This window comes from Mesocricetus auratus, unplaced genomic scaffold (genome assembly GCF_017639785.1).
Source record: "Mesocricetus auratus isolate SY011 unplaced genomic scaffold, BCM_Maur_2.0 Super-Scaffold_100037, whole genome shotgun sequence".
Lineage (NCBI taxonomy): Eukaryota > Metazoa > Chordata > Mammalia > Rodentia > Cricetidae > Mesocricetus > Mesocricetus auratus.
The window spans coordinates 7,829,004-7,852,246 of record NW_024429215.1 but is presented as its reverse complement, the minus strand read 5'-3'; the positions used below and the strand labels follow the sequence as shown (position 1 = coordinate 7,852,246).

General features: G+C 50.0%; 1 protein-coding gene across 2 annotated transcripts in view; it reads left to right on the top strand.

Moving 5' to 3' along the window:
* Rdh13 (retinol dehydrogenase 13) overlaps positions 1 to 23,243 on the top strand; it is a 31,770-nt gene that overhangs the window by 6,170 nt on the left and 2,357 nt on the right. The window contains exons 1-6 of one of the 2 annotated variants that reach the window (XM_040734169.1): positions 5,825 to 5,991; positions 7,166 to 7,284; positions 9,059 to 9,214; positions 16,544 to 16,648; positions 19,610 to 19,822; positions 21,135 to 21,236. In XM_040734169.1, the coding sequence (XP_040590103.1) occupies positions 5,927 to 5,991; positions 7,166 to 7,284; positions 9,059 to 9,214; positions 16,544 to 16,648; positions 19,610 to 19,822; positions 21,135 to 21,236 (760 nt within the window). In that variant the 5' untranslated portion in view covers positions 5,825 to 5,926. Of the gene's footprint in view, positions 1 to 5,824; positions 5,992 to 7,165; positions 7,285 to 9,058; positions 9,215 to 16,543; positions 16,649 to 19,609; positions 19,823 to 21,134; positions 21,237 to 23,243 lie in introns of those variants that run through there. The other variant, XM_040734170.1, reaches the window with a different exon arrangement.

Genomic DNA, 23,243 nt, shown 5'->3' with positions numbered 1-23,243 from the left:
TTCGAAACTTAAAAATTGTAGTCATTTCTGGAATTTTACATTCAGTATTTTGGGCTGTAGTCGACTTTGGCTCAAACTGTGGGAAGCAAATCCATAGGTAAGGAATACACTACTGCTGAGTTTCCAAGGCGGGACTCAAGATGGCTGTTCTGACTGCCGTCATCACAACTGTCGTCCAGAAGTGGGTGGGGGCTGCTCCACTGCCAGCTCTAGCTAGTACCATGAGCTAGAGGGAAAGATGGGGACCGGAATACAGCTGGGCACGTGGGGAAGCGCCTGGTGCTGTAGCTGCCCTGCTGCCCTCCTCGGCCCATAGTCGACATTTGAGCCGGAAAACAGCAGCAACAACAAAACTACACACACACACACACCAAACAAAGCAAGCAAACTCCTTTCCTTTTCCCCTTTCATGCAAACAGCCATCTTCCTCATAACCCTTCATTGCTCTAAACTCCTCTGTGGCTCCTCAGTACCCTCTGAGCTGAGTCGAGCTTTGCAGCCCGGACCTCATGCCAGCCACCGTCTAGGTTCTTTTTCTAGAACTGCAGGCTCTCTTCCATCTCCTTTGCAACCTCACCTCAAAATCAGGCTGCTCCCAACCCAGAAGCTTTCCTGCCTCCTACTGTTTTTTTTTCCTAGCTCGTCTCACAGGTGGGAGCTCCCTTCCTGGCCAGCGGGCGCCCTGCCTCCCCGCCAAAGCTCGTCTGTCCCCTCCAGGATGCCCCCAGCCTGTTTTCACCAACTCTCCTTTTGTGTCTTTCTTCTCACCCACCGTCTCTCCTCCGTCTCCCCCCCCCCCCCCCGATTTAGATGTCCGAGGTAGCTTATAGAGATAGGAGGTAGAAAAGAGACTGGACAGTGACCCCACTGGACTGAATGTTTATTTCAAACATCAGAGGGTCTGACATGGCAGGAAAGGGGTGTCTACCAAAGTGGGGAGGGGGTATTTGAGAGTTTTCATAGGAGGTTTGGAAAATGGGATGTTAATACACCTTCAGGGAGCTACGTACGTGCCAGCCCGCAGTTTCTCCCTCCTGGAACTCTTCCTCCAGACAAGGCTGTTTTATCGTTAGAAGCTGCCTTGCCCCAGCTATCAGGATGCGGGTCATGGTGGTAGGTTGCCTTTGGCATTGGCAATGAGAGAGAAGGGGCCGGAGTTTCAACATAGGACCCTGGTCAGGATCCCACAGAGTGTGTTCACGGTTTATTCTAACAAGGTGTGCTGAGGGAATTTTTGCTTTACTCATGGTGGCCATGAAACAAATGGTTCCACTACACAGTGACTTCAAACAAGGCTCACTCTGAGAGCAGAGGATGTGGCTCAGCTGGCAGAGTGCTTGCCTAGCGTCTGATTCCCAGTACCATGCAAAATACATACGTTTCCCTAGCTCTTAGGATGCCCAGTCAGGAAGCCGGGTGGTGGTCGTGCACGCCTTTAATCCCGGCTCTCGGAGGCAGAGGCAGGTGGATCTCCGTGAGTTCAAAGTCAGCCTGGTCTACAGAGAGAGTTCCATGACAGCCAGAGCTACACAGAAAAGCCCTGTCTGGAAAAAGGAAACAAACAAACAAAAAACAAAAAGGATGATCAGTCAGGAGCCCTAGCACCGTACAAACCAAGCATGGTGGTGTGAGTCAGTAATTCCTGATGCTGGATGAGGTAGAGTCAGGAGTAATGGGAGTTCAAGGGCATCCCTCAGCTACACAGGGAGTCTGAGCCAGGCTGGGCTACAAGAGACCCTGTTTCAAAACCAAAGTGTTGGAGGTGAAGGGAGGGAGAAAAAGAGGGAGAGAGAGAGGTAGAGAGGAAGCAAGGGAGAGCAGGAGGGACTGAGAGAGACCTTTGCTCGGTGCCCTGAAGGATCTGCCCTGGGGAGATCAGATGACCCCGTGGGCGAATCCTCTCAGCACCTGGGACAGCACCCAGTGCGTATCAGTTTCTTCTCGACAAAAATCAACCTTGGCAAACGGTGCACAGCCAACCTGAAGTCTGCAAAGACATTCCATCCACCTTGGGTGTGTCTGGGAATCGGGTAGGAGGCCTACAAAAGCAGGAGTTTGCTTGCATCTTTTTCTTTGTAATAACCACTTTCCTAGCCAGCCAGCCGCGCATGTTCCGGGACTCACTGTGGACCAGGTTCTTGTGAACACAAATGACAACATCTTTCCGAAAGCTGCGTGGCAGGGACTGGCAAACGGTGGCCCACGGCTCGTCTTCTAACTAAAGCTTTATTGCAACACAGACAGGCTGGTTTGCTTGTGTATTGTCTGTGGCTGTTTCCTGGGGCAGCTGAGAATTTAACCTAGCAGTAGGGATGATGTTAGGCTGCTTGCACTTCAGCTACATGGTGAGCTAGAGACCTGCCTGAGCTACAAGAGGACTGTTTCAAAGCAAGCAAACAAGCAAGCCCCCCAAAATGTAGCCTGTAACAGGCTATTCTTTCAGGCCACCAACATCATGACAATGGAGACATTATTAGTAGTTTTTGATGCTTGGCCTTAGCTTATGCTTATTTCTGGCTAGCTTTTCAAACTTAAATTAGCCCGTTTTTCTTCATCCACCTTTTGCCTTGGGCTTTTTCCTTTCCTTTCCTTCTGTGTGTCTTATTTTCACTGCCTCTCATCTCTGGCTGGTGGCTGCCTGGCTTCTTGCCCCAAGTATGTCCCTCTCTTTCTCCCTTGTTTTCCTTCTTCTTCCTTCTCCCAAACCTAGATTCCTCCTTCTACTTATTCTCTCTGCCCACCAGCCCTGCCTGTCCTTCCTCTGCCTAACTATTGGCCATCCAGCTCTTTATTAGACCAATCAGGTGCCTTAGGCAGGCAAGGTGGAAACCAATGCAACCCATCTTTACACAAACACACATCCTTACGTTGTTAAACAAATGCAGCATAAACAAATGCAGCATAAACAAATGCAACACACCTTTACGCAGTTAAGCAATACTCTACAGCATGAACAAATGTTATGCATCCTTTCATAGTTAAATAGTCCACGACAGCAGCCACCACGGCGGCTTATTTCACACCTTGCCTTCTCCTCACTCCCCGTCCCACATTTTAGTTAGAGGTACGATGGCTATGATGAAACCCCATGACCGAAGCAGCTTGTGGAGGAAAGGGTTTATTTGGATTACTCTTACACAGTACGGTTCATCACTGAAGGAAGTCAGGCCAGGAACTCAAACAGGGCAGGAACCTGGAGGCAGGAGCTGACGCAGAGGCCATGGAGGAGGGCTGCTTACTGTCTTGCCGTCAACATTCTTAACATCCAAGCTTCTACAGAACAGACCACTAAGGTCTCAGCACTCAAAGCTTTTCTATCCCAGCATTCTAAGGTATTTTCACAGTCCTCCTTCCAAACACATGGTCAGGTCTGTCACAGCAATTTCCCATTCCAGGAGCCAATTTTTCTTTTTTTTTAAATTACTTTTTATTTATTTATTTATTTTTTGGTTTTTTGAGACAGGGTTTCTCTGTATTGTTTTGGAGGCTGTCCTGGAACTAGCTCAGTAGACCAGGCTGGCCTCCAACTCACAGAGATCCGCCTGCCTCTGCCTCCCGAGTGCTGGGATTAAAGGCATGCGCCACCAACGCCTGGCTTTTTAAAATTATTTTTACTTTATGTTCATTTGCATGTATATCTGGGTGAGGGTGTCGGATCTTCTGTAAAACTAGAGTTGCAGACAGTTATGAGCTCCCATGTGGGTGCTGGGAATTGAATCTGTGCCCTCTGGAAGAACAGACAGTGCTTTAACCACTGAGCCATCTTTCCAGCCCCAGGTGCCAATTTTTCTAACCATGCTCCTTCCAAGTCCATTGCTTCTCTGGCATTGGAGCCTACTTTTCAGGATCCTGGTGCATACTGAAGGCCAGCCTCATGGGTTGAACAGCTATTGGATTCTTTGACCATTGGTAGACCAGATGGCCCGTAAGCCATTCTAATAAACCTGTCTCCCCAACTTGCTTTTGGTCATGGTGTTGCATCACAGCAACAGTAATCCTAACTAGGACACTCACTCACATTGGTGGTAAATGAAGGGACTCAGATGTCTTAATTTTAATTTTGTTTTTTTGAGATAGAGTTTCTCCAAGTAGCCCTGGCTGTCCTCGAACTCACTTTGTAGACCAGGCTGGCCTCAGACTTGGAGATCCACCTCTGCCTCTGCCTCCCAAGTGCTGGGATTGAAGGCGTGCACCACCACTGCCCAGCTGGGACTCAGACATTTTTAAAACACTCCTTTTGTCAGGCCGGTGGTGGCGTACGCCTTTAATCCCAGCACTCGGGAGGCAGAGGCAGGTGGATCTCTGTGAGTTCAAGGCCAGTCTAGTCTACCAATTGAGTTCCAGGACAGCCTCCAAAACAATACAGAGAAACCCTGTCTCGAAAAAACCAAAAACCAAAACCAACCAACCAAACAAAAACCAAAAACCAAAACCAAAACAAAAAACACTCCTTTTAAGTTAAAAATTTACTTATTTATTTTATGTGAGTGAATGTTGTACCTGCTTAGATGTCTGTATGCCTTTTTTTTCTTCTTGTAGTGCCCATAAAGGTCTTTGGGACCGGAGTTAGATACACTTGTGAGCTGCCGTGCTGGGTGCTGGGAACCGAACCCGGGTCCTCAGCAGGAGCAGCAAATGCTCTTAACCACTGAACCATCCTTCCAGCTCCCAATCAACGCCTAAGCATGACGTCTTCCAAAGGGAATGTCTGGGTCAAGTGTATGAGGACGATCCTGTGACTAGGCTTTCAGGAACACCAGATAGTCGACATTCCCTCCAGCAGGGAGGTTCCCCGGTTCTTGCCAACACTGAATATTTATCATAATTTTCAGTGTTGCCAATCTGATAATCGAAAAATATTGTCTCATTGTCACCTTCAAGAGGACAAATGTGTGCTGGGAAATTTTCTACCACAGGATGCATTACCCACAATCTATCTATAGCTTTCCCCCAACTTCCTTTCCTTCCCTCTGTCTGTGTTGTGTCCCATTCCCCCCTGCGCTTCCAGACACCAAAGCTTCAGTATGTTTTAAACATTTATTTGTTTACTCTTTTTTTTTATTTTGGTGTGTAAGTATGTGGGCATATACAAACCATGGTGGATGTTCCGAGGACAACTTTTGGGAGCTGGCTTTATCTTTCCACCATGGGAGTTCTAGGTTTGAAACACAAGTTGCAAAGCTTGTATAACAAGTTCCTTTACCCAATGAGCCATCCCACTGGGCTCGGTACGTGGTTTTAAAGCCAGTATCCTTCTTTTCCTTTAGATCCAGGGGTCCAGGTCCCAGCCTCCTCCCTCAAACCCAGGAGACCACACACACACACACACACACACACACACACACACACACACACACACACACACGTCCTCACAAGAGTTCGGACCCCCACTCCTCCCTCAGACTCAGGGATCTAGCCCCAGATTTACTCCTCCCTTCAAAAGAACCTACGCAGGAAGTGCTATTGTTAAATATTATGTAGAGGAGGAAGCTCATGGTTCATTCTACGGGGTTTCGCTGTCTGGAAATAAATGGTAATGGTTGGTACCATGTCGTGCCGTTCCTCGCTCCCCGCACAGTGTTTGTCTGTGTAATCCTGGAACTCTCCCTGTAGACCAGGCTGGCCTCGAACTCCAGGCTTGCCTCTGTCTCTGGAGTGCGGGGAGTAGCTCCCAGCTGTTTAAAAAAACCAAACAAAAACAAAAATCCGGCTGCAGGCACGCCCGTCAACCTTGGCCCCGCCCCATCTCCCGAAACTACGATTCCCAGCATTAAGTGCGCCGGGGGCCCGTCTCCTAAGGAAGCCCCGCCCCCGCACTGGGCCACGCCCGGGGCGTGCTCGGGAGGCCGCGTCCTTCCACTTCCACGCACGTGGGCTCCTGAGTCCTGCGTTGGAGCGGCCCGGGGTGCAGATCCACCAGCCCGGCATGAACCGCTTTCTGCTGCCGGTGTCCGTGGTGGGCACGGTGATCGGCGGCACCGTGCTGCTCAAGTGAGTCCGTGCGCGTCTCTGTGCGCGCTTGGTGCAGGGCCTGCGGCAGGGGACTGCCGGGCGAGGCTACGGAAGAGTCCTTTAGCCTCAGTCCTCAGTCCTGGGTTCTCCCAGCTTACCCGCCAGCACCGCCTTTCCCGACCGAGCTGGAGGGCGCGTCACCTCCCCAAGGTCACCTAGGGAGAAGGGGTGGGGCCCGGGAGCTTGTGCAGTTTGTGTGTGTGTGTGTGTGTGTGTGTGTGTGTCTGCGCCACTCATTACTTTCCCTCCCCTTCCCGCTCCGCTCTTCCTGTGTGTCTCCTCTCCCCTCCCCTTTTTCCTTCCTTGCATTTTTTGAGACAGGCTCTCACTGTGCAGCCCTGGCTGGCCTAGAACTCATGTAGACCAGAGATCCACTTGCCTCTGCCTCTCGAAGTGCTAGGATCAAAGCGTGTGTCACGACGCACGGCCTACATTTTTTAATTTTTTTGGCTCGCGTGTGTGTTTCTGCCACCCTTTCTGAGATTAGAAGAGGGTGTCAGATCTCCTGGAACTGGAGTTATGGACATCTCTCCAGCCCCACGCTGTATGTAATTATTTTGATCATTATCTATGTCCCACTCATGTTCTCCAACCCTTGGACCCCTTCTGACACATCCCCCTTCCAACCTCATGTCCTTTATTTTATTTACTTACTTTGAGGCAAGGTTGTCATGTAGCCTAGGCTGGCCTTGAACTTGCTGTGTAGTGGGGGATGCCCTTGAATTCCTGATCCTCCTGCCAATGGCTCCCCAGTGCTGGGCTTGCAGGTGTGTACCACCACGTCTGGCTACAGTCTTCTTGTTTTTTTGACCCAGGGTTTCCCTGGTGTAGCCCTGGCTGTCCTGGAACTTGCTCTGTAGACCAGGCTGGCTTTGAACTCAGAGATCTGCCTGCTTCTGCCTCCCGAGTGCTGGGATTAAAGGTGTGCGCCACCACCACTTGGCCCGACTCTTTTGTTTTTATAAAGAATAGTAATGAATGATTGCCACCTCACGGAGACTTCCCAAGTGTAGTCCTCAGCTGAGACCAGGATATGGACACCTTGTGCTTTGGTTCTTGGGTGGGGGATGTGAGCTCAGAAGGGTGGTCAGCCCCAGATCATAAATCCAGGCATGAGGCAGACAGAATTCACCCCTCTGTTTCTCACCCTCAGGGACTATGTCGCTGGTGGCGCTTGTCCCAGCAAGGCCACCATACCTGGGAAGACTGTCATCGTGACTGGAGCCAACACAGGTATCGGGAAGCAAACTGCTTTGGAATTGGCTAAAAGAGGTAAGAGCACCGCCGGCTTTGGAGTCTCGAAGAGACTCATACGCACTAGTGTGTGTGGCAGCCTTGTTTAAAATAGCTCGAAGGCGGAAGCATTCCAGGCGCTCATTTGCAGACAGACAGAACGTGGTCCATCCATACACTGGAATATTGCCAAGCTTTCAGAAGGAAAGGAATTTGGACATTTGCGATGATTCTAGAGGCTGTTGTGCTAAGTGAAAAAAGCCAGACACACACACCAAAAAACTACAGTATAATTTTGCTTGTTGTAGTAGTTATATTTTTTAAAATCTATTTTTATTATGTAGTGTATATATGTTGGGGTGGAATGGGTTTGAGCTTTGCTCTGTGTGCGTGTGCATGCGTCTGTGCGTTAGTGCATATGTGTATGTGTGTGTGTGTGCACACATTCACATGCGTGCACATGCTTGTGAGGACAGAAGACAGCCTCTGGTGCCATTTCTCAGAAAATCAGAGTGACAGCAGCACTAGACTCGTCGCATGTTCCCATACATCCCGGAAATGTTTCCATCTTCCCATCTGTCCTTAGAATATTTCATGACCCTGCAGATACCTTCATCTCTTTACGCATCACCCATCACACCCCAATCATCGCCTGCTACCCCAGCGCCAGGAAACCTGTGTCTGCTCTCTGTTTCTGGATTTGCCTGTTCAGGGCATTTCATACAAGTGGAAGAATGTATGATTGGTTTTGTTTTTGTTTTTCGAGACAGGGTTTCTTTGGCTTTGGAGGCTGTCCTGGAACTCGCTCTTGTAGACCAGGCTGGTCTGGAACTCACAGAGATCTGCCTGCCTCTGCCTCCCCAGTGCTGGGATTAAAGGCGTGCGCCACCAACGCCTGGCATCAATGAATTTTGTGTCTGAAACACTGTAGTTGTTTCAAGGTCCATTCACTGTGTCATGTGTCAGTGTGTCATTCCCTTTTATGCTATCACGTGGATACAGTGTGGTTGCTTTATCTGTTGATTAGTGAATGGTCCTTTGCTATTGTTCGTGTGTTCGTGTGTGTGTGTGTGTGTGTGTGTGTGTGTGTGTGTGTGTGTGTGTTGGCGGTTGAACACAGGGCTTCTTGTTTAGTAATCAGCTGCTCTGCAACTGAGCCACACCCCACACCCTCACTGGGGGATTCTAGGCAGGGGCTCTACCACTGAGCCACACCCCCAGCCCCTCACTGGGGGATTCTAGGCAGGGGCTCTACCACTGAGCCACACCCCACACCCTCACTGGGGGATTCTAGGCAGGGGCTCTACCACTGAGCCACACCCCACACCCTCACTGGGGGATTCTAGGCAGGTGCTCTACCATTGAGCCACACCCACAGCCCCTCACTATATATTCTACCACTGAGCCGTGCTCCCAGCTCCTCATTTGGGCACTGTGGGCAAACACTCTACCACTGAGCCACGCCCTCAGCCGTGTACTGGTAGGCTTTAGGAGAAGATCTACTGCTGAATTCCATCCTCAGCCCTGTTTTATTTATTTATTTTTTTTGAGATAGGTTCTTACTGAATTACCCAGGCAGGTCTTGAACTCACCTTGTAGCCTAGGTAGACCTCTAACTTGCAGTCTTCCCGCCTCAGCCTCCAGAGGCACCGCCAAGCCTGAGTAATTGGGTTTCTATCCTTTGGTTATTGAATGTATTACTAAGATTGCTTGTATACAAATTTAATGTGGGTGCATGCTTTTATGTCTGTTGGATAGACACGTAGGGGTGGGTTTGTTTTTCTTTTCATGTTTTCTTCTCCTGGGCATGCAGGAGGCAACATCATCCTGGCCTGTCGAGACATGGAGAAGTGTGAGGCGGCCGCGAAGGACATTCGTGGAGAGACCTTGAATCCCCGTGTACGTGCCCAGCACCTAGACTTGGCTTCCCTCAAGTCCATCCGGGAGTTTGCTGGGAAGATCATCAAAGGTAGGTAGGAAGACACTGACTTTTCCAGTCAAGGTTTGGAGCTTCCAGCCAGTTCTCTGAGGAACCCGAAAGCCAATGAGTTCTGGAGAAGAGACTGGTCAACACAGTCTACTGGCTGAATTCAACTGCATTGTTATTCTGTCGTTTATAACGTGTAGTCTTCCTGCCCGCCACCTGGGTCCTGTTTCCCAGCTGTCTGGGCCCCCAAATAACACACAAGACACTATATTAATTATGAAGTTGTTGGCTGCAAATTTGCTTGGTTTCTTACTGGCTAGCTCTGACTTAAGTATTTAACCCATAATTGCTTTTTTTTTTTTTTTTGGTTTTTCGAGACAGGGTTTCTCTGTGGCTTTGGAGGCTGTCCTGGAACTCACTCTGCAGACCAGGCTGGTCTCGAACTCACAGAGATCCGCCTGCCTCTGCCTCCCGAGTGCTGGGATTAAAGGTGTGCACCACCAATGCCCGGCCATAATTGCTAATCTAAGTATTTCTCTTACCAGAGAAAAGGCTCCGGACCTCTTACTCATCTGGTGGCCTACATGGTGTCTGACTGTGCCTCTCTTTCCCAGAATCCTCCTCGACTCCTAGTCCCACCTATCTTGCTTCCCTGTTGGCCAACAGTGCTTTATTTAAACCAATCAGACACACAGTTACAGAATGACATCTTCCAACAGTTGTTTTCATTAGATCGCCTGTGCTTACTTGTGATCATGGTCTGTTGGCATTCCCTCAGAGTAGGAGGGGGTAGTGGTTTGGACCAGAAAGACCCCCATAGGCTCTTATGTTTGAGTCTTTGGTCCCCAGGTAGTAGAAGTGTTTGAGAAGGATGAGGAGGTGTGGTGTTGTTGCTGGAGGTGTGCCACAGAGGGTGGGCTGTGAGGTTTCAAAAGCCTACACCATCCCCAGTTAGCTCTCTCTGCCTCATGGTTACGGCATCAGATGTGAGCTCTCGGCGGCTGCCCCACGCCTGCCTGCCTGCTGTCATGCTCCCCACTGTGACGTCATGGAGTCATCCTCTGAAACTGTGAGCCTCAGAGAAACTCTTTCCTCTATACGTTGCCTTGGCCATGGTGTCTTATCACAGCAATAGAAACGTAACTAAGACAGAGGGTTTGGGGAAGCTCACTGGACCCTCATTTAAGTGTCTAGACACTCCTTCCAGCCAGTTGTATATAGTTTTTCCTCTAATGGCACATGGCCTCTGGGGTCTGGGGAAGGGACTAAAATATATAGGCTGGGGATGGTTAACTGAGGGGGGATCTATCTCTGTGGCCATAAACATAGGCCTTCCATGCAGCTTTGGGGTCACCTACACTCTTGCCTGCAACCCCTTACGTGTGGTCTGTAAGTAAGCCCAATAAACTAATGGGTTTTCCAGGGAGAACTTCATGGAGTGGAATTTTGGTTTACCATTGGGACCTTAATAATATTATTATTTTATCTTTTTTTTTTGTTTTTTGTTTTGGTTTTTATGACACAGGGTTTCTCTGTATTGTTTTGGAGGCTATCGGTCCAGCCTGGCCTTGAACTCACAGAGATCCGCCTACCTCTGCCTCCTGAGTGCTGGGATTAAAGGTGTGTGCCACCACTGCCCGGCCTATTATTTTATCTTAGAGACTTTTTTATTTTTATTTATAGGTATGTGAGAGTGCCCTCAGAGACATGAGAAGAGGCGCAGTTTGTAGGGTTTGGGCAACTCAGGCCTCCGAGTTCACCCTTTTGTAGTGGAGGCTCCCACTGTCTCTAGAGCTAGCAAGAGGGGCTTGCTGGGCCTACACTGGTTGTTCCAACCACAAAGTTTGTGCTGAATACTTGTTTCTCTGCTGGGAGTCTGTGAATCTGGGCAGGTTGTCTGTTTGGGTGGCTGGAGCAAGGAGCCGTAGTCTGGGCTGAGTAACAGCAGACATTTCCCCCTTACTCTTGTGGAAGCCGGAAGTGCAAGACACTGGCAGGGCTGTGTAAACGGAGCTCTTAATTGGTCTAGATAATAAAAAGCCAGAGTCAGACATAGAGGGAAATGCTGAGAGGTCAGAGAGAAGGAGCAAGGCACGGCCGGCCACACCTTACTTCCTTAGCGTCTCAGCAGGCAAGAGAGCGACTTCCGTTTCTCCCTGCTTATATCCTGTTCCTGCCCAGCTACCTCACTTCCTGTCTGTCCGTACAGACCTCCAGACCTCTATGGTTAGCTAGTGGCAAGCTGCATTCTCTGACCCTCAGACAGGCTTTATTTGTACAGGCAAGATATCACCCCAGATCTGCTTCTGGTGAGGCCTCACTTCCTGGTTCAAAAGCAGCACCATGGCTGTGTCGGTGGTGAAAGGGGATGGGGAGGAAGCCTCTTTTGTGAGTGTAAAGCTAATTCTGAGGTTCTGTCCTTAGGACCCAACACCTAGAGGGAACCAGAACCAATGGGATCCAGCACTCTCTCTTTCTCTTTTTTTTTTTTTTTTTTTTTTTTTTGGGTTTTTCGAGACAGGGTTTCTCTGTGGCTTTGGAGGCTGTCCTGGAACTCACTTTGTAGACCAGGCTGGCCTCGAACTCACAGAGATCCGCCTGCCTCTGCCTCCCGAGTGCTGGGATTAAAGGCGTGCGCCACCAACGCCCGGCTCTCTTTCTCTATGTATGTATGTATGTATGCATGTATGTACACATGAAGGTGTGAACACACACACACACACTGAGGAATTGGCTCACACAGGTGCAGAGCTAACTGGAGATGCAGGAGATCAGTGGATGCAGTTCCTCTATGTATGTATGTATTTATGTATGTGTATATGTACACATGAAGGTGTGAACACACACACACACACACACACACATACTGAGGAATCGTCTCACACGGGTGAAGAGCTAACTGGAGACGCAGGAGATCAGTGGATGCAGTTTTTCTATGTATGTATGTATGTATGTATGTGTATATGTACACATGAAGGTGTGAACACACACACACACACACACACACACACACACACTGAGGAATCGTCTCACACGGGTGAAGAGCTAACTGGAGACGCGGGAGGTCAGTGGATGTAGTTCCTGCCCAGAGGTTGCAGGCTCCAGCCTGGGTTGAGACTGAAGGCAGGAGAGAGTCGGTGTTCCAACTCAAAGGCCTCGGGTGGAAGAATTCTCTCTGCTCTGTCTGCAGAGGGTCAGCCTCTGTTGTAGTCAGGGCTTCTGAAGATAGGGAGCGCTGTCTGCTTGCTAAACCGCTAGTTGATGGAAATAGTAATCTCATTCAAGACATTATTTGGTAATGTTTGACCGGTTATCTGGGTGTCCTGTGGCCCAGCTATGTGGACATATAAAAGGTACCTTCCCATCTTATCACATACTATCTATGTGTCTGTCTGTCTGCCTGTCTGCCTGTGTGTCTGGCTTTCTGTCTGTCTGTCTGTCTGTCCGCCCAATCTCTCTCTCTCTATATGTATGTATACTTATGTAAATTCATGTTTGTAGGTTATTGTGTATATATGCATATGTTTATATACATCTGTGTAAATTTACTGTGTGCGTGTTTGTGGGCACACGTGCATGCGGTGACTCATGCGGGAGCCAGAGGACAACCGACAGGAATTAGTTCCCTTCTGCCTTTGCATGGATCCCAGTGACTGAACTCAGGTCGTCAGCCTTGGTAGCGTGAATCCTTTACTTACCGAGCCCCCAGTCTTACTAACTTGTTTTTTTTTTGGATAAAATCTCAGTATGTAGCCCCTCACGTAGGTCTGCCTGCCTCTGCCTCCTGAGCTGAGATTAAAGGTGTGATACCCACACCTGCTCCTCCCTTTGCCACTTAAAAAAAATTACTTTAAAAATGTGAAAGTTTTCATCCATTTACTTTTTGAGACAGGGTCTCACTAGGTAGCCCTGGGTGACCTGGAACTTACTATGTAGATGGGCTGGCCTTGAACTCACAGAGATCTGTCTGCTTCTGTCTCCCGAGTGCTGGGATTAAAGGCGTGCATGCGCCACCACCGCCTGGCTCTTACCCCGTGTTAACTCCTGTACTTGAACTTGTGATCTTTGAGTCTCAGTGTCCTGAGTAGCTAAGGTTACTACAATATACAAACCACTTACGGTTTTTTTCTTCAGGTATTTGCTTTACATTATTTAGTGGTGTGTGTGTGTGTGTGTGTGTGTGTGTGTGTGTGTGTGTGTGTGTGTGTGTGTGTGTGTGTGATGGTATCAGCATGTACCTTTGTCCGCTCAACCATTTCTCCATCTCGTTTGTTTGCCTGCACGGCTACCATTGGTGAGCTCTTTTCTTTTCAATTATTTTTAATTATGTGTATGTCTGTGGGTTTGTGAACTGGATTCCCCTGTAGCTGGGGTTGTGGGAGATTGTGAGGTACCTGATGTGGGTGCTGGGAGTCAAATCGAGGTTGTGTCCCCTGCAGTCTGTGGTCTCGGCCACCAAGCCGCCTCCAGCCCAAGAGAGTTCCTTTATGTTTGTTTTTCTTCTAATAAAACCACTTATTAGCCCGAGAACTCTCCTGTGGTTAGAACTCATTGATGAAGTGGGAGAGACCTCTTCTGTGTGTATTTGGTTCTCAGTCTTGCCGGAATGCCCGTTTCAGAGAGGCAGTGACCTCGACTCTCCTGTCCACCCCGTATTTCCAGTGCCCAATTATAGGTGCTTAGAGAATACTTGTTGACTGAATAGTAATTACATGATTCTACCAGGCAGGGACTATTATCTTTTCTAATCAAGGAAGAAACTGAGTCGCAGGGAAGCTATGTGAGCTGGCCGGTGTCAAAATCCGGTCATGTTTTTATTTTTCGAGACAGCCTCGCTCTGTAGCCCAGGCTGGCCATGATTAGAGACATGAGCCACCATGTCGGGCTTTCAGTGTGAACTCCTGTCTGCCCAGATCTGGTTTACCCCCATCCCCTTCCCCACCCCAACACTGGTGGTCAAACCCGGGACTTTGAAGACCTGTGGTAGCTGGTTGTCTATGTGTCAGGTCCTAGAATCATCTAGGAGGCGAACTTCTGGGCATGCCTGTGAGGGAATTTCCAGACTAGGTTAATTGGGAAGACCCACCCTGCTTTTGGGCAGCATCATCCATGGGCCGGGGTTCTAGACTGAGTAAAAAGGAGAATCAGTCTGGGCATTTATCACTGTCCTGGGTGTGTGGCACTGGACTCAGTGTCCTGTGTGTGTGGCAATGACATACCTTATTTTACTAACTTATGCATTCTTCGTTACATATATCAGCGTGTGTCTGTTTGTGCACATGGGGGCAGGTGCCCGCAGAGACCAAGAGAGCACAATGGATGTCTTGGAGCTGGAATTACAGGTGGTTGTGACTCCTGACGTAGGCTGGGACCTGAAACCCAGTCCTTTGCAAGAGCAATGTTGGGCTCCTAACCTCTGAGCCATCTCTCCAGCCCTGAGACAAGGTTTCGCTTTATTACCCTGGCTAGCCTTGAACTTGTCACCCTCCTGCCTCAGTCTCCCCAGTAGCCTGCACTACCAGCCGTGGCTTGGAGCTGGGGTTCTTCCTTGGTGTCCTATACGGAGCCCCCCCCCCCAAAGTGAAGAAAGAGAGCCTTGTCCCCATCTCTTAGGTGCTGGGCACCCAATTCCTTATCTCCACTGAAAGTGTCTTGGAAGTGTTATGGATTCAGTCTCGTCTCTGTGGGGTAGGCCCTGGCTCTTGGCGTCTCAGAAGGTGACCTTGTTTGCAGGTTGGCGCTTTGTTTGCAGTAAAGGCATCAGGATAGGTCCTGGGTCAGTATCCCTGGTGTCGTTGTCATGGGAAACTGGGACACAGAGGGCTAAGGATGATGGGAAGAAACAGGGAGGAGCTGGCCGTTCCCTCCTTCAGCCCCAGCTGGACCAGCTCTCTCTTAGGTCCCGATGCAGTGTCTTAGCCGTGCACTTCTGATTCTTCAAAGATTTGCTTATTTTTACTTTGTGCGTATGAGCATTTTGCCCGCATATGTAGTACCATGCTCATGCCTGGTGCCCAAGGAGGCTACAAGAAGGCGTTGGACCCCTTAGAGCTGGAGATATGGACAGTTTTGTGAGCCGCTGTCTCGATGATGAAACACCATGATCCAATGCACGTTGGGGAGGAAAGGGTTTATTTGGCTCACGCTTCCACGTCGTAGTCCATCATCGAAGGCAGCCAGGACAGGAACTCAAGCGGTTCTGGAACCCGGAGGCAGGAGCTGATGCAGAGCCCATGGAGGGTGCTGCTCACTGGCTTGCTCAGGCTGCTTTCTTATCGAACCCAGGACCACCAGCCCAGGGACGGCACCACCCACAATGGGCCCCACTGATCGTTAATTAAGAAAATGCCCTACATGTTTGCCTATAGTTTGATCTTATGGGCACATTTTCTTCAACGGAAGCTTCCTCCTTTGAGATGTCTCTAGCTTGGGTCAGGTTAACATAAAACTACCCAGGGCAGCTACCATAGGGCTTCTGGGAACTGAATTTAGGTCCTCCCTAAAACCGGTATGTGGTTTTAACCGCTCATCCGTTTCTCCAGCCCCAATGTCTGTTGCTTAAAGTTGCTCGGTTTGTAGTGTTTTGGGACGTCAGCCAGAACAAATGTCTGGGGTCCTCTTTAGGAACAGTATGCACTCTTATCTGCAGAGCCGTCTCTCCAGTTCCTGTTTGTTTTTTTGAGATGAGCTATCTAGCCCAGGTTGTCCTTAAACCCCGTGTGTAGCCCGAGGATGACCTCAGCAGCCTTCTGGTCCTCCTACCTCCTCCTGAGTGCTTGGATTACAGGTGTTGCCATAATACCTGCTTTATGTGGTACTGGGCATGATAGCCAGGGTCTGGTGTCTGTTAGACAAACACTCTACCAACGGAGCTGTGTCCACAGCCCCGAGGACCTCACTTTAACTCACTTTAACCTCTCCGGTAATTTTACTTCTAGTCAAGGTTGTGTGTTGATATGTTGAGCTCCTTGGGATCAGGCTCAGTACGTGGCTGTGGGTCTATGAGGTAGAGGCTGCTCACAGCATGGCCGACCTGTAAGCAAGCAGAGTGGGACTAGAACCCAGGACCCCTCCCCAGCAACCAGATTCTACCAGTCAGTGTCCGTCACTCTAGTCTTTGTGCCTGATGTCACAGGACTTCCTCCCTCTGTGCCTCAGCCTGGCCGGTCTCCCTCAGGAGGACACCAGGGCCCATTCCATGATCTTACCTGAATGGCATTCGATTGTCTCTAACAAGATCCTGTTTCCCAAAATATCCCCCTTCGAAGGCGCCAGGTAGACAGGAATGTGCGTGGGACACCGTCCTACCCTCAGGCAGGGGTGGAGTCCATCCTCGGCCCTCACGTGTCTGTCCTCACCCATGTCTTCTAGAGGAGGAGCGAGTGGACGTTCTGGTCAACAACGCGGCCGTGATGCGGTGCCCGCACTGGACCACTGAGGATGGCTTTGAGATGCAGTTTGGTGTCAACTACCTGGGTGAGGCCTGGGCTGAGGGCTCAGTGGTTTTACACGGGATGCCAGTGGGTTCTCGACGGGGAGACGCCCACTCTGGGGGGTGGGGTCCTGCTCCATTCTTTTAAAATGTATTAATGTATGTGTGTGTCCCATGGACTGGGTGTGTCTTCATTTTTTTCTTCTTCTGTTACTTTTAAAAATTAGTTTTCAGGTCATCATGTAAATGAAGGTAGTTTCTTATGTGTGTGTCCTTACGCCTCGGTCTCACTGTTACTCTCGCCCACTGCCCTTCCCTTCCGCCATCTTTCTTCCCCCAGCTAGGCGTCTCTCATGCTTTTATTTGTGCGGCTGTGGTAAAACACCCTGGCAGAAAAGGCAGCGTAGGGCAGAAAGGGTTTGTCTGGCTCACGGTGCCAATGCCATCACGTCTTCGGGAAGTCAAGGCGGCCGGCGCTTCAAGTGGCCAGTCACGCCACATCTGCAGTCAAGAGCAGAGAGAGGCATGGGAACTGACCACTTCCGGGTGGGTCTTCCCACATCGGTGACCACAGTCAAGATACCCGTCTACAGACAAGGCCACAGCCAGCGCGGCCTCGGTAGCTCCTCTCTGAGGCTCTGTTTCCAGGCGACGTTCTCTCTCTCTCTCTCTCTCTCTCTCTCTCTCTCTCTCTCTCTCTCTCTCTCTCTCTCTCTCTCCTCTTCTCTCTCTCTGTCTCTGTCTCTGTCTCTGTCTCTCTTCTCTTCTCTTCTCTCTCTCTGTCTCTGTCTCTCTGTCTCTGTCTCTGTCTCTCTCTGTCTCTGTCTCTCTGTCTCTCTCTGTCTCTCTCTCTCTCTTTCCCTCCCTCCCTCCCTCCCTCCTCTTTAACTCCACCCCTACTCCCTGCAGTATGCACCCACCCCAACCTCATGTCTTTTGAAGCCCATGCTGGCCTTGAACTTGTATCCAAAGATGACTGTGAACATCTGATCCTCCTTCCTTGGATACAGGGTTTCCGCATCACATTTTCTCTTATCTGTTCATTTGTTGATGATCATCTAGGCAGGTTCCACTCTCTGGCCATTGGAACCATGCAGTACAGATAAACTCGGGTGAGCGGGTATCTCTGTGGCGTGCTCACACGGAGCCCCTCGGGTCTCTGTCCAGGAGAGGTGGATCTGGGCCATACAGCAGCCAGTGTCGAGAAGTCCACACTGATTTCCGTAGTGGCTACACCGTTTTACGTTCCGCCAGCAGGGAGTAAGGTTCATCCCCCCCCCCCACGTCCCCTCCAGCGTTTGTTGTCATTTGTTTTCTTGGCGATGGGTGATGGGTGATGGACGTTCTGATCCGGTGGGGATGGGAACTCAGAGCAGTTTCCCCAATGGATGGTTAAAGATACCGAGTACCTTCTCAAATGTTTGTTCTCTATTTATTGACTGGAGGATGTTTTTGATCTTTAACTTCTGGGTTCTTCCCAAGCCCTCATTTCTGCTAATGGGAGAGAGGATAAGGGAAGGCAGGGCTGTGAAAGCTGCCGTTTCACCCCCAGACAAGCCCTGATTAAAAGAAAAATCAAGCCGGGTATGGCGGTTTAATGAGAACGGCCCCCGAAGGCGCATGTATTTGAATGCTGGATTCCCAGTTAGCGGAGCTGTTTGGGAAGGATTAAGGGATGTGGCCTCGTTGGAGGAGGGGTGTCACTAGGGGTGGGCTTTGAGGTTTTAAAAGCGCACGTTGGGCCCTGTGTCTCCTCCTCTGCCCGTGGGTCAGGGTATAATGCTGTCAGCTACTTCTCCGGCGCCATGTCTGCCTGCCACCATGATTACCGTGGACTAACCCTCTAAAACTAGGCAAGCCCCCAGTTAGATGCTTTCTTTTATAAGGCCGACTGGGTTGTGGTGTCTCTTCAGAGCATTAGAACGGTGACTAAGACACCGGGCTCGGTGCCATTCACCTTTGAGAGCTTGCTTGGTGGCACAGCGGCTAAGACACCCTTCATGGGAGGGAGAAGGTCATCTTTGACCAGGTGCCCAGCTTCTGATGTACCATGGAGCAGTGGGGGGGGGGTGGACATCTGCCTAACCTGCAGGATCAGCTGAGATCAACCCTGGAGATGAATGCAGTGACAGGTGTCACAGCCAGCTTGCCTTCACATCCAAGTGGTATTAATCCCTGCAGGGGCAGTAGGAGTGCCTGAAGTTCCAGGCTAATCTAATCACCCGAGTGTGTTCCTGTGCCCATCAGGCGGAGCTACACCGTGAGACCTTGTCTCAGAAACAGAACACTTGCTTGCTAAGCCTGGTGACCCGAGTTTGATCCCCGAGACTTACGTGTAGAAGGAGGAAACCCGCTCCTGAAGGATGTTCTTAGCTCCACATGCATGATGTGGTACATGCGTCCACCCCTTCCCAAATAAATGCAATTAAAAAAGAATTCTTGAGTTCAAAGCCAGCCTGATGTACAGAGTGAGTTCCAGGACAGCCAGGGCTACAAGACAGGGAAACCTGGTCTTGAAAACAAAACAAAACAAAACAAAACAACAACAACCAAAACAAACCCAAAACTCAAAACCAAAAACAAAACCAAAAATGAAAAAAAATGAAAAAATTAACTGAACATAAATTTAGTTTTTTTTTCTCCTTAGAAAAACAAAACAACTCCAAACAAAATAACAAAAGTGGGTGAGCATATAGAGGAAGAGGAGGATTACACCGCTGCTGGGAATGAAATTAGAATTGTGGGTCTGGAGAGCCGGCTGGGTGGTTTAGAGCACTGGCTGCTTTTGCGAAGGACCTGGGTTAAACTCCCAGCACCCACATGACCTCGCAAACGTTTGTAGCTCCAGGTCTTGGGGATCCACTGCCCTCTTGTGGCCTTCATGGTTACTGCATGCATGTGCTACACAGACACATATGCAGACAAAACACTCATACACATAAAAAATAGTTTTAAGAAAGTAAGCCATCGGGAAAAAAAGTGTTTCCTTGTCATCCTTCATCCAGGTCACTTTCTGCTGACAAACTTGCTGTTGGACAAGCTGAAGGCCTCGGCCCCTTCGCGCGTCATCAACCTGTCATCGCTGGCTCACGTTGCTGGGCGCATAGACTTCGATGACTTGAACTGGAAGACGAAGAAGTATGACACCAAGGCAGCCTACTGCCAGAGCAAGCTGGCTGTTGTCCTCTTCACCAAGGAGCTGAGCCGCCGGCTGCAAGGTATACACAACGGCAGTCTTTCCTTTCTCCTTCCTTCCTTCCTTCCTTCCTTCCTTCCTTCCTTCCTTCCTTCCTTCCTTCCTTCCTTCCTTCCTTCCTTCCTCCCTGTGTCTAGAGTAGTTCTGCGGCCCTGAAATGGTGGTGGTGAAAGGGCAGGTAGCATCTTTAGACATGATAGTCAAAAGGACGGCACCCGTACCACCATGCCCCCTTCCAGTGCCGGAGGCAGACATCACTAATAGATCATGGTTCTAATGATTGCTCTTCAGGCTCAGTCAGCCTGCCTTCATCAGGCATGCTTATCTTGGGTTGTTTTATGAACCTCTGGTGTTCTGAGCCAGTGGTTGTGACCTGGGAGTGGTTTTGTTCCCCAGGGGGCTTATGTTGATGTTTGCAGACACGCGTGTCACAATCAGGTTAGCGAGAGGTTGCTCCTGGCATCTAGTAGGTTGAATTCGGGGTCCTCCTGGATGGTTCTCCAATTCCTTCCAATCTAATACAAGGAATGCAGTGTCAGGGATAAAAAAAAACTTTCCCTGCCTTCCTGCTTATCAGAAGTTATCTGTGGCCATCAGTGCCAGCCCCCCTTGGGAGACAGTCCTAGCTGTAGCATCTCAGACCCCAATCCAGTCCTCTGCTTTAGACTCGGTGGGGGCGGTGGGGCCCAGAAATGTGGGTCTATCTACCATGCCTCCGGGGCTGCTGCTGTGCTTGGGGAAAGCCACATGACAGAGCCACCTTGTAAGAGGAAGCCACTTCAGACGGAGGTGTCAGAGCACAGAGGATAGTGTGGGTTCAGGTGTGGGAAACAGCGTAGGATTGGGAAGACCCAGAGTGTAGCAGTGGCTGCAGCAGCCTTCCAGGCAAGAGGCCAGCCTGGTCTTTTTTCACTGGTCTTTGTGTGTGCACATTTCCATGTGTGCACGAGCATGTGTGCATGCATGCGGTGTGTGTGTGTGTGTGTGTGCATGTGCGTGCGTATGTGTGCATGTGTGTGTGTGTGTGTAAGCCAGTGGACAATGTTGGGTACCATACACGTTGTTTATTATTTGAAACAGCATCTCTCCTTGGCCTGGAGCTCACCTCCCAGGCTAAGCTAGCTTCAGTGAGCCCCCGGAACCTAGCTTCAGTGAGCCCCCGGAATCTGCCTGTCTCTGTCTCCTCAGCACTCACTAGGGATGGGAATCCCACACCACCACAGACGTGCGTTTCGACCTGTGTCCTGGGCATCAAACTCAGGACCTCCTGCTCACATAGCAAGCTCTTTAACAGCTGAGCGACCCTCCGACCGCTCTCCAATCTCTTTTCCCAGGCTCGGGTGTGACGGTTAATGCTCTGCACCCCGGTGTGGCCAGGACGGAGCTGGGAAGACATACAGACATGCACAAGTCTGCCTTCTCCAGCTTCACGCTTGGTGAGTCCCCTTTCGGCTTGGTGTCCCCCACGGAGCCCTCTCCCCGTGCCCTCTCAGCTGGGGACCCAGGACTTTTCCTCAGAGACTGTCTCTTTACTTTTCTTTGAATCTGTCTCTCTCTGACTGGGTCTCAGTATATATTTCTGACTGGCTTGGAGCTTGTTACATAGACCAGGCTGGCCTTGAACTCATAGAGATCTGCCTGCCTCTGCCTCCTGAGTGCTGGGATTAAATAAATGCGCCATCACGCCTGGGAATTTTTTTCCCCTAATCATGGCCCCTTATATACACCAGGGTGTACTTGAACTCATTATGTACATGAGGCTGGTCTTAAACTTCTGATCCTCTCGCCTTTGAGTTTGGGGATTACAGGGGTGTGCCACCATGCCTGCTTGCTGGCTCTGCCTCTTTCCGCTATCTCCCCCGTGTCTTCCTGGGGTAGATGGGTCATTATTCTAAGTGGTTCTAGCCTCAGATCAACAGAAAGCAGGCTGGAGACCATGAGGTGTATTTTCCTTGTGTCCTCGATCCTCTGGCTGCTACGATTCTTCCTCCCCCCTTCTGTGGGGTTCCCTGAGCTCCAAGGAGGGAAGGGGGACTCCATGGAGACCTCCCATTTAGTCTCTCTACCAAGAAAACTGTCTTGGTAGAGGAGGAATGGGTAGGGGTTGGTAGAAGGGAGGTGGAGGGATGGATCTGGAGGAGAGGAGGGAGGGGAAGCTGGTCGGTATATGAAATAAATGAAAAACAAAACCGAATAAACAACAAGCCGCCAAACAAAAAGCCCTCTTGGAGGATAAGTCTTGAGCTGCCTCCTAGAGTCAGCTTGTACACAGGGTAGCCCCAGCTTCACTCAAAACTAAGTCACCCAGGGAAACACATCCCCCAGTTTTAGTGGCATCTTGCTGTGGAGACCAGGTGGGCCATGAGCTTGTGATCCTCCTGCCTCTGCCTCCTGAGTGCCAGGATCACAAATACTCCTCGCCATGAGTGTTCCTCTGAGTCGCAGTTGCTTACAGTCACTGGGAGGATGAGGTGATTGTCCAGGCCTGCACAGTGCCTGCTCACGAATGTGGTTTGACCCACAGCCAAACATTAGGCGAAGAGAGACTAAATGGGAGGTCTCCATGGAGTCCCCCTTCCCTCCTTGGAGCTCAGGGAACCCCACAGAAGAGGGGGAGGAAGAATCGTAGCAGCCAGAGGGTCGAGGACACCAGGAAAGTATCCCTCATGGAATCAATGAAGCAGGGCTCATAGGAGCTCACAGAGACTAAAGCAGAAATCACGGAGCCTTCATGGGTTTGTGCTAGGTCCCCCCCTTTTTTTTGTGGGACTCCTAACAATAGGAGTGGGGACTGTTTTGCCTACTCTTGGAACCCTTTTCCTTCTGCTAAGTTGTCTCACCTAGTCTTGATGTGAGGGTTTGTGTCTTGTCTTACTGCATCTTGTTATGTGGTGACATCCCAGGGAGACCTGCTTTTTCTGAAGGGAAATGGAGGAGCATTGGGTCTGGAGGAGAGAGTGAGGGAGGTTCTAGGAGGAGTGGAGGGAGGGGAAACTGTGGTCAGGATGTATTGTGTGAAAGAGGAATTAAAAAAATAAGAATGTAGTGTGAGTCAGTAGAGCATTGTAACTGGTATTTATTATCTCTGAGAGTCATACAGTGGGCATGTGTCAAGAATTTTGACACGAGAGTACCTTGAGATACATTTGGTAAACTGAGGGCTGGAGATGTAGCCCAGTTGGCAGAATGCTCGGCTAGCATGCCACAAAGCTCTGGGTTTGGTCCGCAGCACCAGATAAGATCAAACATGGTGGTACATGCTATCCAGTACTCGGGAGGTAGACAGGAGGATAAGAAGTTTAAGATTATCTTTCTCTGTATAGTGAGGTCAGGGCCAGCCTGGGCTACATGTGTCCCTGTCTAAGAAGAAAGAACATTATTTTCAGGAAGGACAGAATAGGGAAAAGTGTGCTTTGATTTTTCTGGGAGCCTCCAGGGAGGAT